Genomic DNA, 19,214 nt, shown 5'->3' on the forward strand with positions numbered 1-19,214 from the left:
GAAGGAGCTCTTCCTTGTCTTTGACTTGTTGAACTTTGACCTTTGGGTGAGTCATGAGAGCAGAAGCCCCATACTGCCTTCACTGTACCTTGTCAAAGCTTTGAAGACCCACAGTAGGCGCCCTTAACTAGTCACCTTCAGTGAGGACCCTCTTGGCAACTAGGGAGTTCTAGAATACTCTGGCCAATGTATCTGTAGGTTAGCCTTTTTATTAACTCTGATGTAGTTAATGTTTTCTTACAGACAGAACCGCCACTGAACACACCAGAAAACAGAGAGTACCTTGCAGAAATCATGTTTGAATCATTTAATGTACCAGGACTCTACATTGCGGTACAGGTAATTAAAGAAAAACACCCACATTATCTTTGTGATTCTGACAGTGTAAGAAGCACTAATATCAAGGTCATTTGTGCTCAGTCTGGCTGGACACTCATAACTACCACTGAAGTGAGATTGGTCTGGATCTACAGATTTCCTAGGCAGAGTCTCATGTGTTTTTATTTGGGTGACAAGATAGAGATGTAGAGGCCTTCCTTCCTTCCTTCCTTCCTTCCTTCCTTCCTTCCTTCCTTCCTTCCTTCCTTTTTTAAAAAAACTTCTCACGCTTACTTTGCCTCACTGTTAAGAAAAAACAAAACAAACCTAATAACAGTGAAAGTGAAAAGAACAGACATCCTAAAATCCATTGGAAAACAAGGTAACCTGGGAAGGGTGTCTCAAGCCTCATACTACCACATGGGGGGATAAGGCAAGAAGTCAACCTGGGATAGATTTGTGTTCTGAGGCAAGTCTGAGTTGCAGAGTGAGATCCTGTCTCAAAAACACAATAAACAAACAAACAAACAAACACCAAGCCAAAACAAAGTCAATGTCTCTAGAGAACCCTAGGATTCGGCTGCATTAGTTCTGTGCACTCTGGCTTCGGAGAGGCCCTGAGCTCCCAGGGGCTTCAGGGCTCATCTTGAAGCTTTTTCTTGGCCTACAGTCTCATTGTTGCTTTAGTGGTTGTATATGAAGAAGTTGGTTGGAATTTTGAGGAGTAACTGAGATGCATCTCTTTCCAAGATTCCTGTCTAATATTGCTTCCTTCTAAGAGAGAAGAGTCCCAGGGGAGATGCAGTTTGGAGGTGCTGTACTGTTGTCTCCTCATGATCAGTCATAGTGCCTTTTGACACAGCAAAGGCTCCAACCATTCTTACAGGGGAATCTAGAATCATTATTTTTTCTCCTGGTCTTTTTTGAGATAAGGTTTCTCTGTGTAACCATGACTGACCTGGAACTCACTCGGTAGACCAAGCTGGCCTCAAACTTACAGAGATCAGCCTGCCTCTGCTGGCATTAAAGGCATGAGCCACACTGCCCAGCTGAGACCTATTCATTCTCTTCTCTCCCAGGATACCTATAATGTATAGAATAGGAAGGTACTCAGGAACACCAAACTTACTATTATTATTTGAACTATAGCCTACAGTTGCCTCAAAGTCAGGATGATCCCCCTGTCTCACCCTCTTTGAGTATGTGATGACAAGTGTGTTCCACAATGTCCCACAATAACTATTAGTTCTTAAGATGATCCACATGCCATACTTAGAGTCTCCATGACATGAAGGACAGCCAAATAATTTGGTATCTGGCCACAATGTCAATCTAACATTTTGCAAAACCAAAATATCTTTAACTGTGTATCAACTCAGAACATTGATGTTAATGCTGAGAAGGCCTTTTATATGCTGCTCAGGGTGAGGCGAGTGTTGCACTCTAACAGTCATGTTTTTTAAAAGTGAATTCCTATGTTCTGCCTTGGCCTGACATTCGCTGGACAGTTCCTTGCTGTGGGTGTCCTGTGCATGGCAGAGTGTGGGGCAGCAGCCCCCTTGCCCCCCACATACACACACCGCCTCCTCACCTCTGACAAACTGTGACTGTGGGCAATGGCAGCGGACATGGCCAGCTGCTCTGTTTTTGAGAGAGTTGCCTTTGGCTGAGAACTGCTGTCTTGCATCTGTCAGATGAGAGTTTCTGGGTGGGGGGCGGCCCTCATCATCCGTGAGAGAAGAGCTCCATGCGGGCTGGGAGAGTGCTTGCCCAGCATAAACCCTGGGGTTGATCCCAAGCCCGGAATAAACTGTGTATGGTGACACACATCTGAATTCCTAATACTCTGTAGCTGGAGGCAGGAAGATCAGGAGTTAGGCCATTCTTGGCTGCACAGTGAGCCTGGGTTTCATGAGACCTTGCCTTGACCCACAAACTCCCGAACAAACAAACAAACAAGCAAAGAAAAGCCCCAGCTCCATGTGTCTTACCTTGTAGTGTTTGTGGCTGTGCTTGGACCACCAGCAGATTAGAAGTTAAACCTTATGATTTAGCAGTGGGATTCCACTTCATTGATTTTGTTTGTAAAACTTTATAGGTTCTTGTTGAAAACTTGACTCCTTCATTTGAAGTGAAAACTGGCATGCAGGTTAGCTGAGTGAGAATTGTAATGTAGGAGATGTGGGGTCGGGAAAGGGAAGTTTCTCAGATTTATTAAGTAAGAAAGAGTTCACTGCAGGATCTGAGACCAGCTGAGCAGTGGCTTTTGATCTTCCTGGTTGTGATGCCTCTCTTCAGTGGCTGATCAATGTCTCTCTTTCTAGGCAGTGCTGGCTCTGGCAGCCTCTTGGACATCCCGGCAAGTTGGTGAACGCACACTAACGGGGATAGTTATAGACAGTGGAGATGGTGTCACCCACGTTATCCCGGTGGTAAGCACGGGGTTCTTATTTTACTCTCTGAGGTTTAAGCTGACCTGGGGTAAGAGAAGAAATGAAAAGGCAAATCAAAACGCAGCCTACTCAAGTAACATGCCAGCTTTTACATGGTGTAGTAGAAACAGCTATGGGACCGACCGACTCCTTCCTTCCTTCCTTCCTTCCTTCCTTCCTTCCTTCCTTCCTTCCTTCCTTCCTTCCTTTCTTTCCTTCCTTCTTTCTTTCTTCCTCTCTTTTTCTCTTTCTTTCTTTCTTTCTTTCTTTCTTTCTTTCTTTCTTTCTTTCTTTCTTTCTTTCTCTCTTTCTTTCTTCCTCTCTTTTTTTCTTCCTCTCTTTTTTTCTCTCTCTCTCTTTCTCTCTCTCTCTCTCTCTCTCTCTCTCTCTCTCTTTTTCTCTCTCTCTGTTTATTGTGAGATAGGATTTTCTTGGCTGGCTTGAACTGACAGACATCTATCTGCCTCTGCCTCTCAAGTGCTGGGATTCAAAGTATATGTCACCATGCCAGCCTTGGCAATGCGAATTTAGAGTTCAGGAAGGTGAGAAAGAGTTCAAAAAGTGGCTATGTTTGTGCCTTTGTTGTTTTTGCAATATGGAGCAAATTATGTAGTCACATGCTTTTTTTTTGGCCAGGATTCTGCTGTATTCCCACGAGTGTCACGTGAGTGTCCTGGCTTGAATGAAAATGGTCCATAGGGAGTGGCACTGTTAGGGGGTGTGGCCTTTTGGAGGAAGTACATCACTGGGAGTGGGCTTTGAGGTTTCAGATGCTCAAGCCAGGCCTATTGGGCTATTTATTCCTGCTGCCTGAGGATCCAGATATAGACCTCTCAGCTCCCTCTTCAGCACCATGTCTGCCTGCAGGCCACCATGCTTCCATCATGACAATAATGGACTAAACCTCTGAACTGTAAGCCACCCCAATTCAATGTTTCCCTTTATAAGAGTTTCGATGGCCATGGTGTCTTCACAGTAATAGAATTCCTAAGTAAGACACTCATCATTGGAGCTGCTGCAGTTAGACATCATTCTGATGTCAACGTCGAGGGTCAGTGACAGGCTCTGCTCATCTGGGGCTGAGGAGAACTTGCTCTTGCCTCTGAATGAATTCAAGAGTGACAATCACATTTGATTGCAGGGCTCCTTATGCTATCGCCTTTGGGTTTTAAGTCGTTAGGGGAGTCAATGCAGGAGGCTTTCTCATCTTTCCTTTGGTCCAAGGGATGACTTAAAGGAATTATTTAAAAAATCAACAGTGTCAGTAGAAAGTCAGACAGTCATGATCATCCCCCTTCAGGTTTTCTCAGTAGCCATAGTTACGGTGTTAACCACAGTTATTTATGTTACCCATCGTTATAAACACACACATCAATTATATGAAGTTCTGTGGCTTGGTTTTGTTACTTGGAGGGTGTGTGTATACTGTGTTTGCATGGAGTTGCATGCCATGATCATATGTAGTAGTCATATGAGCTTGTGGGCCTCACTTCTCTCTACCATGTGAGCTCCAGGGATCAAACTCAGGCCGAGCACCCTTATCTGCTAAGCTATTTTACCAGCCCTTAAATAAGTTTAAGTTTTGAAAAAAAAGTTATTTAATGATGTTTGTGTCTCTGTATGGGTTTGTGCACATGAATACAGGTTCCCCCAAGAGGCCAGAGGCATTGAAACCCCTGGAACTGGAGTTATTTTGTCTGCTGTCCGATATCAGCGCTGGCAACGGAGCTTAGTCTGCAGCAAGAGCAGTTCATGACCTTAGTCGCTGAGCCATTTCTCCAGCCTCCTAAATGTAAATTTAAAATGCAAATAAGAGAATTAAAAAATCCAAAACTGAGTGGGGTGGCACAAGCCTGTAATTCCAGCGTTTGAAAGGTGAAGGCAGGAGATTCAGAAGAGAAAGGTCATCCTTGGCTTAATACTGAGCTTAGGGCCAGCCCGGGATACGTGAGACCCGTGTCAACCAGCTTCACAAAATTGAACATCTTTTACCTTCATGTCGTGTGTGTATACACACCAAACAAACAAACAAACAAACAAAACCCAACTTGGCTAAAGCCAAGCAAGACGGGTGAACTTCCTCTCTTGCTGCTTTGTGTCTGCTGAAAGGCTAAAGTCATGAAAGGCTTTATGGTCCCTGTCACCCTGTACCCCTGCCCACGTGTCCTCTTCATGGGAGGAGTGGACCCTTCAGAGCCGTCTCAGAGGCTGGCTCTGTGGGAGTTGCTGGAGGAGGTGCTGCCCCTCTGGCTTTCTCACTGCTGTGCTGCCTTGTAGAGCAGAGGGCCTTTGCTCCCAGTGCTGGAGCCCCAGGTCTGCCTGCACCCCTTCTCCATCATCTCCACACTGTGGGCCAGGGTGAGCAGAGGCCCTTCTATCACTTGTTCCCTTCGCCCAGGGTCAAGGGTCACTCAGAAAGTGTATGGTAGGAAGAAAAGACATTTCACATAGAGCCCAAGTCCAGAGAGAAAGGGTTTTGTAATTTATTACTGTAGATTCTTCTCCCATTTATAAAAATTAATTTGTTACTGATAATCTGGGTAAAGTTAAGAGAACAAAATTACTCATAAATCCATCTAGACAATCACACTATGAACTGCATAGCCTCTCAAGTGTTGGTTAAAACACACATGCACAAGCACAGAGAATATCTTCTGTCTAGTTTGTGTTCTAACAGTATAAATAATACTAAAGTTGTATTTTGCACATTCATTTAATGATACCTTTTCTGTATGGTCAAACATCCTATGAAAAATTGTCACCTAAAATCATGGTGTGTGATCTAAAGTGACATGGTGGTGACTGTCCTGCTGTTGGGTGCGGAGCACACTGAGGAGCCGACTTAATGCTGGCTTTAGGAATTGGTGTATATGGGTCTCACGGGGTGATTGGGAAGATTCCATGTGTTAGAAGCTAATGTTTAATTGCTTGTACATACCGTTTCTCTAAAAATATTTTACAAATAGTTGTACTTTGCAGAAAGGCCCAATGTTTTGTCTAGAAGTTAGGAGCATGGGGGAGGAGCCCAGGAGGACTTGGGGAGGTGATCCTTACAGCTTAGCATGGCTCTGTCTGTGCCTGTGCTGATGGATGTAGTACACACACACACACACACACACACAGAGTACACACACACAGTACACACACACACACAGAGTACACACACCGTACACACACCGTACACACACACACACACACACAGAGTACACACACAGTACACACACACACACACACAGAGTACACACACAGTACACACACACACACACACACAGTACACACTCACACACACACACACACACACATGCGTGTACCCAGCATGGAGCTGTGGTTCATCTTCATGTCCTCTCTTTCCCCCTGGCCCTGTAGCACAGCGACCACAAAGTGCTAGTGTGTGAAACTGATCACCAGTGTCCCCACACCTGAGTCGCTGCAGACAAGCTGCATGGGTGGCCAGGCTTATGGCTGCTATGGCAAGTGTGTGCAAACAGAAGGTCAGTGAGGGGACTTTGGGCCCATCACTGCTGTGGGCAGGTGGACTCTAGGCACTCCTGCTAGTGGATGGCAGAGTTATTGTGGACTCCCACAGGCCCCTCACAGACATGCCTTTAGTAGCTCAGAAAGGCATCAGGGAGCATCCAGATCCTAAGATGCACTGGTCTTAGCTAGCACTGACTGGTTAGCTTCTTTGAATCACTTTCAATGTGCTGAACAGGGCCATGTCTTGAATCCTTATATCTGCCCTTAAAGCCCATGTGTGACCTGCTGGGTTTTATTTCATAGACGCTGTAAATGCCCTCAGGGTATTTGCTCCACACTAGGGATGGAGGTTAGGATCCCTGACCCAGGGTTGGGATCCAGGCTTTTGGGGATCACCGTCCTCTGTGCTTTTCCACAGTTGCTAACTTTGAGTTAGGAGCAGCTTCATCGGTGGTTTGACAGTGCACAGACAAAGCCTGTTCGGCCTACGTAGAGGAAAGCTTCACTGTCAGGTTAGCTCCTCTCTCAGGCAGCAGCACCTTTTACAAACGACCAATTCTGTGTCGTTGCCTACATGTTCCTAATGGAAACATTTTGGTTGCTTATGGAGATTCAGGTTATTGGAGTCATTCAGAATTTTAAATATTAATGGAACTTCAGATGCTGTCATTTAAAAAGACCAGAGATACTGAACCTTATAAGTGAGAGCCATTAAATGCTAGTTCAGTGCTCAGAAGGGTGGACATCTGGGAAGGGGTGGGTGGGGACCTGCTGAGTGCACGGGCTCTGGACTGTGGTTAGTGACGTGGCTGTCCTGCCTCCTCTCGTCTTCTCTCCTCTCTTCTCCAGGCAGAAGGTTATGTAATTGGAAGCTGCATCAAACACATCCCAATTGCAGGTAGAGATATTACGTATTTCATTCAACAGCTGCTAAGGGAGAGGGAGGTGGGAATCCCTCCTGAGCAGTCACTGGAAACCGCAAAAGCCATCAAGGTAAAAACAGAAGGGAACCTGGCTGGTTTGGGGGTGAGGGAGATGGTGCTTGGGTGTTCCCCTCAATGCCACTGCCCCTCCTGCTCCCTTCCTGTCCCCCGAGAGTGTGGGCCTTGGTTGTTTTGCCATTGAGTTTCCTGTGCTGGGGACGTGAGGCTCAGTGTGCTCTCCTACACAGAGAGCAGCTTCGGAGCTGGTGTTGAGCCACCGGTGTGTGGAGTAGAGCATTGTTTAATTGAAGCCTAATTAAACCAAACCTTCAATTAGCTGCATGCTGCTTCCCCATCTCCCTCCGTGCTTCCATTTAGAATCAGGAGGCGAGTCGCAGCAGTAGCTGTCAGGAATCCTGAGGTGTTTGCGTGCTTTGTGTCCTGAGAGTACACCTCAGAACCCTGCCAGTCTAGATCTCAGGGTCCTTAAACAGAATCCACCTGCCTGTCTCCAGACCTCAGTTACCTGTTACAGCAGTGACAGGAAAATGTGAACTTAGTAACAAAAGAACAAAGTGAAACTTAGTAACAAAAGAACAAAAGGTCATTATTTAGAGGGTCTACTTGACCTCACCCATCTTCCTATTGGTGTGGGCATGGCAGTTACAGACTTTTAAAAGGAATTTTTCTTCTCAGCTAGCAAAACTAAAACATTAAAAAAAAATCAAAATGCAAGAGATTCCTGAGTGTTCAAGGCTGGTTATCATATATCGAGAGGAGGGAGGGTTTTGTTTGAATCTGGAGAAGGGTCTGAGGTGGGGTATGACATGTGACCTCACACAGCTCTGGTTCTGAGCTGCAGCGTAGAGGGGTAACTCTCCTGCTGTTTCCTCTCAGCCAAGCATCTCTGGAGGTTGGTTAAATTCAAAGAGGCAGGGGACAAGATTTCTGAATTTTGGCTGATGCTAGTTGAGAACAATCCTTTTGGGATGGGACAGGTAGAGGGCTGGCTCCTACAGAAAAAAATGCCACCTGTCCCTTCCTCGTGGGCTTGGGCTTCCCAGGACTGGGGAGACTTGAAGTCCTCAAACAAAAGGGAAAAACTGGTCGTTCCATGGTGGGGAGAGATTTGAAAAGATGTCCTCAGACTTCTTTGTAGACTAAAATATTTCCAAGGTTTCCCCTCAGCCTTTGTTTCCTTTTCCTCAGTGGGAGCCATCTCTTGGCAGCCCCAGTGCTCTCGCCTGATTCTGCTCTTATTCTACAGTAGCTGCCAACTGATGTCATGATGTTTGCTTATTTCAGTCACCTAGTGTCTGACTCTGAGCTAGATGGCCTCTGAGAGGGATCTAAGTGTTTCATCGACTGTGTATCTCCAGTGTTGATCAAGTAACTTAGAATACCTAACCAGCAAGGTCAGGGGATCAAGCAGACATTTAACAGGAGGACAGATAGCATTCCCTTAGGCACGCATGCGTGCACATACTCTCTCTCTCTCTCTCTCTCTCTCTCTGTCTGTCTCTCTCTCTCTCTCTGTCTCTCTCTCTCTCTCTCTCTCTCTCTCTCTCTCTCTGTCTCTCTGTCTCTCTCATGCAGTTGGCTTCTGGACCAAGCTTAGCTTGTTGGTCTTGTGGACAGTAGTGAGGCTGGCACCTGATAGGGAGCCTGAGGGGCCAGCAAAGCCTGGGTGGAGACAAGGAGCTAATGTTTTATAGATAGATATTATTTCAGACAAAATGGCAACAGAATTAGGGAGAACATGGTAGTGATGTGTAATCATTGCAGAGAAAACAGACTTACCTACTCAAGTGTAGTCATGCTTAAGCTGAAAGACAACAGGACACATGCTTGATGGTTCAATCACACAAGAGTTACAGTGTAGGCAGAGATGAGTTCAGAGGTGTCTGTGAGATGTGGGTTCCTGTGTATTTGTCAGAGGGCAGAGGTGCGGGTACTTATCAATGCTTTGGCCATGTCTTTTTGTGTACATACAGGAGAAGTACTGTTATATTTGCCCGGATATTGTCAGAGAATTTGCTAAGTATGACGTAGATCCTCGGAAGTGGATCAAACAGTACACAGGGATCAATGCCATCAACCGGAAGAAGTTCATTATAGATGTTGGTTATGAAAGGTTCCTGGGACCAGAAATATTCTTTCACCCTGAGGTAAGATGTCTGAGTGTACTGAGTAGTGTATGTGGAGCGATGCTGCCCTCCAGTGTGCAGAAGGAGCAGTTCCCAGTAAAGGGACCCAGTGAGCAAGTTGGTTTCACATGGTGGTTCCCTCTGCAGAGTGGTTGCCTGGTGTGCCTTGCTGTAGGCTTACCCGCTTTAACAGTTAAGGTTGGGGTTATCCTGGGCATGAGGAAGATCTCTGAAGAGCAATAGAAGAAATGGATTTGAAACTGATCTCCAGGGACCTGTAGGAATAAAGCAGTCACTAATCTCAAGGCCTGTGTGCATTGATCCCTGTATGAAAGTAACAGTAAGACGGAGTGTTTTGTGACTGTTCGTGTAAAACCAGTGAATGCCCAGCTGGTGAACTGGCTCATAACTGTCTGCAACTCCAGCTCCAGGGGATATGCTGTCTTCTTCTGGTCTCTGCGGGCACTGCACTCAGATGCTCAAACCCACACCCAGACACACCCACACACATAACAAAGTACATAATTAAAAGTAAAAATGAAGTCTTAACATTTTGTTTGAAAATAGTTTGTGTTACTTGAGAAAGTGTATAATATTTCTTTCCTATTTATATAAAATATAGTTTGCCAACCCAGACTTTATGGAGTCCATCTCGGATGTTGTTGATGACGTCATACAGAGCTGTCCCATAGATGTGCGCCGGCCGCTGTATAAGGTATAAACTTCTTGGGTAAGGTGTTTTGAGTTCCTTCCCACATAAAAGGCCTGTAGTTGTTGGCTATCCATGTAGCAAGTCTTCATCACTGTTTTCCTGCTCCCGGCAGGAAACGAATTCCAGTTGTGTATAACTGAGAGCTTTGACTCAGAGAGGGGATGAGTGGGACGCTGGGAATATGACACAACCAACAGAGGGACTTTTCAAACTCTTTTCTTCCTCCCTTCCCCTCCCTCCTCTGCTTGAGCGCAGACCATGACTTTCCTGTCTCGCCCTCCCTAGCACTGGGGTTTCAAACCCTGTGTCTCCATGCCTGGCGTGAGCTGTCTTTTTGTCTTGACTGTCAAACTGGATTGAGTTACACAGCCTGAGCCATACACACCAATTGAAAGAGGAAGGTTTGCCCTGCTCAGGCTCTCTGGGAACCGCTCTTATTCTTTGCTGGGTATTTACGGTCAGTGCTGAGGTTAGCCCGGCAGTAAGTACAAATATGCACGTGGAGGAGTTTTTCAAAATTCTTTGATTGTCTGGAATTGTAAGAATGAAACGAGAGAAATCTAGTCATTGTTACATGAAATGAATAATGGCTGACAGCTGGTTAGCAAGAGCAGAAATTATCTTCAGATAACATGTGCATGTGTGCATCAAGCCTTCATCCTCAGCTAACGTGCATGTGTGCATCGAGCCTTTGATTCAGCTTCATGACCTCACATTACACTATGCACACACAGGCATCTACATTTTAAACAGAGAAAGGTGCTTAGTGAAAATGTATTAACTACTACTGTGTTCCATACTAGGTACTACATACCTTTTAAAGAATGGGGTAAATTCCCATGGAAAAGTCTTTGGTGGGAAAACAGCTATTGTCATCCAACTCATATGAGTATAGTGCAAGGGGTTTAATAGTTACTTGCATTTCCTTATTCTTATATATATATATCTTTTATTTACAGGATTTTGCTGTGCAGTCTAGGTTGACTCTAAACTTGTAGTCATTTGCCTTAATGCTCTGTTTGTTGGATTATTTGTATAGCATTTCCGGGCTTTCATTAATCTTGTACTGAGAGTCACTATACAGTCACACACATACTTCCAGATTGAATTTTGTGTCTCGTTGCTTTCCAGGTCCTGTTGCTGTTGAGAAGCAACCTTGAGCTTCTTCCAGCTGAACAGATTATTCTTGAAAGCACATTACTAATTGTAGGCCTTAATCAATTAACAAATATCTGTGATGCATTGAGTGTGTATATGTTAGAGAACTGAATCAAACAGTTGCCTATGGCCACTCCCTGTAGGCATGCTGTTTCTGTCTGCATATCACAGTCAAACAGAGACGAGCCCTTGAAATACCAGTCCCTGTCCCAAAGCCCATCCATACAGCTCTGAGTTAGTGAGGTTTCTGCATGTAGGGGGTCTAGAGTATACCGTGTCTTTGAACTTGTATGTATTTGGGAGGATCATGTTAACTGCTAAATGGCAAGGTTGGCTTTTGAACCAGTTTCCTGTATCTTTGATAAGTTTAGGCCTTCCCTACTGAGTCACTCAGCCTATCGCTGAAGAGATAGTGAGAAAAAACCTTGCCTTCTTCTCCCTAGGAGAACCACTCCTCCACTGTGGGCTGTAGAGGCTTTAGCTTGCCTGGCCATCCAGTTTGTGACAGTAACTAGTGTACATGACCTTCGTTTGTGTGTATAAGAAGTTAATAGATATACAGGAGTTGTCTCAGGGTTTCTATTGCTGTGATAAACACTATGACCAGAAACAACCGGAGGGATGAACAGTGTTTGGCTTCTGTGTCCCAATCACAACCCATCATGTAGGAATGCCAGGGTATGTGCTCAAGGCAGGAATCTTCAGCCAGGAGTTGGTGCAGAGGCCATAGAGGGATGTTCCCTACTGGCTTGCTCCCCGTGGCTTACACAGCCTGTTTTCTTATAGCATCCAGGTTCACTAGCCTAGGGATGGCTCCACCCCCCAGAGACCTGGACCTTCGCATATCAAGGAAATGTATCACAGACTTAACCACAGGCCAATTTGGTGGGTGGGTGGGGGGAGCATTTTTTAACAGGTTCTCTCTTTGGGTAGGCTGCTGGGTGGGTAGGGTGGCAGGGGGCAGGGTGCCAGGTCGGTATGGGGCTGCTAGTTGCTATTGTAGCATCGGAAGTGATAGAATTCAAGTCCCACTGAGCTGGGAAGGCTGAGGACAGTGGGGTTGGCCACACTATGTGTTGTTTTTAATGAAGCTTGAGCATTCTACTCTGGAGAGAGAGGAGAGTCAAAAGAGGCTGCCCCTCCTCTGTCTCCTGAGACATTCATTGCTGTAACTAGATTCTGACAGGAAATGGACCTTGGGGGTTCTTGTCTTTCTTAGGGCAGCAGCCATTGTGGCGCCTCAGTGAGTTTGACATTGTCTTGGGTTCTTTCAGGAAGCTGCCACTCCCTCCTTGGGCAGCCCTCGGGTCACTCTTCTTGCTCTGGCAGTATTTGGTGGGCATCTCAGCTTCTACTACTACCACTAAGAAAGGGACTGCTTCCCGAAGCCAGGGTGTGATGAGAAAGTGGAATATTGAGAATTATGGATGCCCACTTGAAAAATATCCTGTGGCCTCAGTTTCACAGTGGCTAAATGTACAGACATATAGGTGTTTGAGTGTCTAAAGAAATTAGGTTAGAAGACACAATCTGTAGCACACACGGGTGTCTTTCTGTGCATAGCCCAACACCTGCTGTCTGTAGGGGGTGCCTCTTGTTTTCATTTTTGTTCTGAGGCCCTCTCTTCTTCATTCTTGCCAGTGACCTAGGCCCCTTTCACAGTGGGGCAGCAATCAGTGGATCAGAACGATTGGACAACATGGTCTAGGCCCAGGGAAACTCAGATTAGACAGGGGGAATAACACATTTGGTGGACCTTGATGGATTCCTGGATTGTAAAACGCCCTCTCCTAGGAGTGCGGATGTTATGTTCCTGATGTCATCCTCCTGTGTGCTTTCCCTCCAGTCTCACAGCTTTATCCAGACAGTGGAGAACTGATGGACGGAGTTTGCAGCAAGCTCCATGATATCCTGTTCAGCCCTAGAAGGTTATCTTTCTTCTTGTTTGGAGCCTTCTCCTTTCTTGAGTAATCCAGACTTGTGGGGCCAAGGCTGTTCTATTTTGCTCATTCAGCCTTGGTGATTTTCAGGGGGTTTCTTATGACCGAGTGGGTAAGAGGTGGCTCGCTTTAGACTGTGGAGTGACCCAAGACTTTGTTGGCCATCGAGCCAACATCTTGTCCAGGTTCTCAGGCAAGAAGAAAAACAACCAGTAAGAATAAAAGATGGCTCTGAAGATTTGGACTGTTCGCTTAGCTTTATGGGGGTGTGGTTGACATAAAAACAGTGTGTGTTTGTGGTGTGGACAGGTTGATTTGGTGTATGCATCCACTGCAGAAACCATGTTAAGCTGACTAATTCATTCACTCACCACCTCATAGCTTGCTATGAGTGTGCATGTGTTGAGAAGCCTAAGAGCCACTGACAGCAAATTCCATGTACAGTAGACTTCACTATCAGACAGCAGCTTGTGTCCTGTTCCACATATCCTCACATAGCTGGGCCGGGGTTAGGGAGGAGGCATATTAAATGCATATTAAAAACATTTCTAGAGTTTGGCTAAGTTGACAGCTACTGTCAGCAGCTAGTCCATTCTTGGATTATCTGGTGTTTAGTATTTTGTCTGTTCTGCATGAAGGTGGACCAGTTATAATTGCTTTATCATGTAATTGGGTGTCTTTTTCTCTAGTGTGTGTGTTGTCTTGAGTGCTTACTGATACTAGCTGTATTGTTAAATTTAAGGAGATTTAATATGTATGTGGTGGTGTGCTTGTCTTTAGGAACTGATCAAAAAGCAGAAAATACTGAAATAATTAATAGGAACCACTGCAAGCTAAATGGCATTAAACGAACCATGCAGTTATGGTAACTGAAGGATGAGCAGCTTGCTTTTAATTAGAGGGATCAAGGCTTTGGGAAGGCACCTTCCAAGCCAGTCAGAGCTGGCCTCTCAGCAGGTGTGGGAGAGGCCTGCCTGGTATAGATTCCTGAGCACAGAGGCAGGGATCTAGGGGTGCATAAGGAATTCACCCTTCCTGAAGCCTGGGTGCAGCAGGGCCGGAAGGAGGTGGCAGTATGAGACATCTGTCATCCTGCTTTGGCACTAGGTCGGAAGGTGGGAAAATATCCTACTTGTTCTATTGTCAAGAAGATGTGATTGCATCTTGATGTGCTCGAAGTTGGCTTTTTCTATAACTAGTGGCTTGAATTGGGTCTAGTATAGTAATTATCTTAGTGCTTGTAAGTCAGAACAGCAGGATGCAGGGTGAACAAGCTGTGTATATTATCTATTGATGTTGAGTAGGTCTGATATCTTCAATAGATGAAACAGAAAATTAGAAAACATATCTACTAGTGGTGTTTTATCTTTGTCTCTCCTTTCTCTCCCTTCAGTACTAGGGATAGAATGCAGGTCATTGTAGGCAAGCACTCTGCTAGTGAGCTACATCTCAACCCAGCATCCTTTACAAATGTCCCTTTCCAGTGAAACCAAATGCAAGTTCAAGATGCAAGCAGACGGAAGGCAGTGGTTTAGATTTGGACAGGGTCACGGGTTTAACAGTTACAGAACGTTTAAACCTACCCACAACATTTAAATGTGCTTCCTGCTAATTTACTCCAAAACACTAAGATTTCTTTCCATCTTAGTGGGAAAGGAAGCCTGGTGTGAACAACTAGTCATGGCTGAATTCAGGTTTTTTTTTTAATTTTTAATATTTTTATTTCATATTTTCCTCAATTACATTTCCAATGCTATCCCAAACGTCCCCCATAGCGCCCCCCACTTCCCTACCCACCCATTCCCATTCTTTTGGCCCTGGCATTCCCCTATATTGGGGCATATAAAGTTTGCAAGTCCAATGGGCCTCTCTTTCCATTGATGGCCGACTAGGTCATCTTTCGATACATATGCAGCTAGAGACAAGAGCTCCGGGGTTCTGGTTAGTACATCATGTTGTTCCAACAATAGGGTTGCAGATCCCTTTAGCTCCTTGGGTACTTTCTCTAGCTTCTCCATTGGGAGCCCTGTGATACATCCAATAGCTGACTGTGAACATCCACTCCTGTGTTTGCTAGGCCCCGGCATCGTCTCACAAGAGACAGTTATATTTGGGTCCTTTCAGCAAAATCTTGCTAGTGTATGCAATGGTGTCAGCGTTTAGAAGCTGATTATGTGATGGATCCCTGGATACGGCAGTCTCTAAATGGTCCATCCTTTCATCACAGCTACGAACTTTGTCTCTGTAACTCCTTCCCTGGGTGTTTTGTTCCCAATTCTAAGAAGGTGCACAGTGTCCACACTTTGGTCTTCATTCTTCTTGAGTTTCATGCGTTTAGCAAATTGTATCTTATATCTTGGGTATCCTAAGATTTGGGCTAATATCCACTTATCAGTGAATACATATTGTGTGAGTTCTTTTGTGATTGTGTTACTTCACTCAAGATGATGCCCTCCAGGTCCATCCATTTGGCTAGGAATTTCATAAATTCATTCTTTTTAATAGCTGAGTAGTACTCCATTGTGTAAATGTATCATAATTTCTGTATCCATTCCTCTGTTGAGGGACATCTGGGTTCTTTCCAGCTTCTGGCTATTATAAATAGGGCTGCTATGAACATAGTGGAGCATGTGTCCTTTTTACCGGTTGGGACATCTTCTGGATATATGCCCAGGAGAGGTATTGCTGGATCCTCCGGTAGTACTATGTCCAATTTTCTGAGGAACCGCCAGACTGATTTCCAGAGTGGTTGTACAAGCTTGCAATCCCACCAACAATGGAGGAGTGTTCCTCTTTCTCCACATCCTCGCCAGCATCTGCTGTCACCTGAATTTTTGATCTTAGCCATTCTGACTGGTGTGAGGTGGAATCTCAGGGTTGTTTTGATTTGCATTTCCCTGATGATTAAGGATGTTGAACATTTTTTCAGGTGCTTCTCTGCCATTCGGTATTCCTCAGGTGAGAATTCTTTGTTCAGTTCTGAGCCCCATTTTTTAATGGGGTTATTTGACTTTCTGGAGTCCACCTTCTTGAGTTCTTTATATATATTGGATATTAGTCCCTTATCTGATTTAGGATAGGTGAAGATCCTTTCCCAATCTGTTGGTGGTTTTTTTGTCTTATTGATGGTGTCTTTAGCCTTGCAGAAGCTTTGTAGTTTCATGAGGTCCCACTTGTCAATTCTCGATCTTACAGCACAAGCCATTACTGTTCTATTCAGGAATTTTTCCCCTGTGCCCATATCTTCAAGGCTTTTCCCCACTTTCTCCTCTATAAATTTCAGTGTCTCTGGTTTTATGTGAAGTTCCTTGATCCACTTAGACTTGACCTTAATACAAGGAGATAGGAATGGATCGATTCGCATTCTTCTACATGTTAACAACCAGTTGTGCCAGCACCATTTGTTGAAAATGCTGTCTTTCTTCCACTGGATGTTTTTAGCTCCCTTGTCGAAGATCAAGTGACCGTAGGTGTGTGGGTTCATTTCTGGGTCTTCAATTCTATTCCATTGGTCTATTTGTCTGTCACTATACCAGTACCATGCAGTTTTTATCACAATTGCTCTGTAGTAGAGCTTTAGGTCCGGCATGGTGATTCCACCAGAGGTTCTTTTATCCTTGAGAAGAGTTTTTGCTATCCTAGGTTTTTTGTTATTCCAGATGAATTTGCAGATTGCACTTTCTAATTCGTTGAAGAATTGATTCGGAATTTTGATGGGGATTGCATTGAATCTGTAGATTGCTTTTGGCAAGATAGTCATTTTTACAATGTTGATCCTGCCAATCCATGAGCATGGGAGATCTTTCCATCTTCTGAGATCTTCTATAATTTCTTTCTTCAGAGACTTGAAGTTTTTATTATACAGATCTTTCACTTCCTTAGTTAGAGTCACGCCAAGATATTTTATATTATTTGTGACTATTGAGAAGGGTGTTGTTTCCCTAATTTCTTTCTCAGCCTGTTTATTCTTTGTGTAGAGAAAGGCCATTGATTTGTTTGAGTTAATTTTATATCCAGCTACTTCACCAAAGCTGTTTATCAGGCTTAGGAGTTCTCTGGTGGAATTTTTAGGGTCACTTATATATACTATCATATCATCTGCAAAGAGTGATATTTTGACTTCATCTTTTCCAATTTGTATCCCTTTGATCTCCTTTTGTTGTCGAATTGCTCTGGCTAGGACTTCAAGTACAATGTTGAATAGGTATGGAGAAAGTGGACAGCCTTGTCTAGTCCCTGATTTTAGAGGGATTGCTTCAAGCTTCTCACCATTTACTTTGATGTTGGCTACTGGTTTGCTGTAGATTGCTTTTATCATGTTTAGGTATGGGCCTTGAATTCCTGATCTTTCCAAGACTTTTATCATGAATGGGTGTTGGATCTTGTCAAATGCTTTTTCCGCATCTAAGGAGATGACCATGTGGTTTTTGTCTTTGAGTTTGTTTATATACTGGATTACGTTGATGGATTTCCGTATATTGAACCATCCCTGCATCCCTGGGATGAAACCTACTTGGTCAGGATGGATGATTGTTTTGATGTGTTCTTGGATTCGGTTAGCAAGAACTTTATTGAGGATTTTTGCATCAATATTCATAAGGGATATTGGTCTGAAGTTTTCTATCTTTGTTGGGTCTTTTTGTGGTTTAGGTATCAGAGTAATTGTGGCTTCATAGAATGAGTTGGGTAGAGTACCTTCTGTTTCTATTTTGTGGAATAGTTTGTGAAGAACTGGGATTAGATCTTCTTTGAAGGTCTGATAGAACTCTGCACTAAACCCATCTGGTCCTGGGCTTTTTTTAGTTGGGAGACTATTAATGACTGCTTCTATTTCTTTGGGGGATATAGGGCTGTTTAGATCATTAACCTGATCTTGATTCAACTTTGGTACCTGGTATCTGTCTAGGAACTTCTCCATTTCATCCAGGTTCTCCAGTTTTGTTGAGTATAGCCTTTGGTAGAAGGATCTGATGGTGTTTTGGATGTCTTCAGGATCTGTTGTTATGTCTCCTTTTTCATTTCTGATTTTGTTAATTAGGATGCTTTCCCTGTGCCCTCTAGTGAGTCTGGCTAAGGGTTTATCTATCTTGTTGATTTTCTCAAAGAACCAGCTCCTTGATTGGTTGATTCTTTGAATAGTTCTTCTTGTTTCCACTTGGTTGATTTCGCCCCTGAGTTTGATTATTTCCTGCCGTCTACTCCTCTTGGGTGAATTTGCTTCCTTTTGTTCTAGTGCTTTTAGGTATGTTGTCAAGCTGCTAATGTGTGCTCTCTCTAGTTTCCTTTTGGAGGCACTCAGAGCTATGAGTTTTCCTCTTAGAAATGCTTTCATTGTGTCCCATAAGTTTGGGTATGTTGTGGCTTCATTTTCATTGAACTCTAAAAAGTCCTTAATTTCTTTCTTTATTCCTTCCTTGACCAAGGTATCATTGAGAAGAGTGTTGTTCAGTTTCCACGTGAAGGTTGGCTTTTGATTATTTATTTTGTTATTGAAGATCAGCCTTAGTCCATGGTGATCTGATAGGATGCATGGGACAATTTCAATATTTTTGTATCTGTTGAGGCCTGTTTTATGACCAATTATGTGGTCAATTTTGGAGAAGGTACCATGAGGTGCTGAGAAGAAGGTATATCCTTTTGTTTTAGGATAGAATGTTCTGTAGATATCTGCCAGATCCATTTGATTCATAATTTCTCTTAGTTTCTCTGTGTCCCTGTTTAGTTTCTGTTTCCATGATCTGTCCATTGGTGAAAGTGGTGTGTTGAAGTCTCCCACTATTATTGTATGAGGTGCAATGTGTGCTTTGAGATTTACTAAAGTTTCTTTAATGAATGTGGCTGCCTTTGTATTTGGAGCATAGATATTCAGGATTGATAGTTCCTCTTGGAGGATTTTACCTTTGATGAGTATGAAGTGTCCCTCCCTGTCTTTTTTAATGACTTTGGGTTGGAAGTCAATCTTATCAGATATTAGAATGGCTACTCCAGCTTGTTTCTTCATACCATTTGCTTGGAAAATTGTTTTCCAGCCTTTCATTCTGAGGTAGTGTCTATCTTTTTCTCTGAGATGAGTTTCCTGTAAGCAGCAAAATGTTGGGTCTTGTTTG

General features: G+C 44.1%; 1 protein-coding gene across 3 annotated transcripts in view; it reads left to right on the forward strand.

Moving 5' to 3' along the window:
- Positions 1–243: 243 nt before the first annotated feature.
- The window catches only part of LOC147005075 (actin-related protein 3B-like), a 33,667-nt gene continuing 14,696 nt past the window's right edge, over positions 244–19,214 (forward strand). For all 3 annotated transcript variants that reach the window (XM_085836542.1, XM_085836540.1, XM_085836541.1), the window contains exons 1-5: positions 244–339; positions 2,643–2,750; positions 7,077–7,220; positions 9,145–9,318; positions 9,920–10,012. In XM_085836542.1, the coding sequence (XP_085692668.1) occupies positions 295–339; positions 2,643–2,750; positions 7,077–7,220; positions 9,145–9,318; positions 9,920–10,012 (564 nt within the window). In that variant the 5' untranslated portion in view covers positions 244–294. The remainder of the gene's footprint in view (positions 340–2,642; positions 2,751–7,076; positions 7,221–9,144; positions 9,319–9,919; positions 10,013–19,214) is intronic.

The sequence above is a fragment of the Mus caroli genome, unplaced genomic scaffold, assembly GCF_978045245.1.
Source record: "Mus caroli unplaced genomic scaffold, Mus_caroli_1 scaffold_4, whole genome shotgun sequence".
In the NCBI taxonomy this organism is placed as follows: domain Eukaryota; kingdom Metazoa; phylum Chordata; class Mammalia; order Rodentia; family Muridae; genus Mus; species Mus caroli.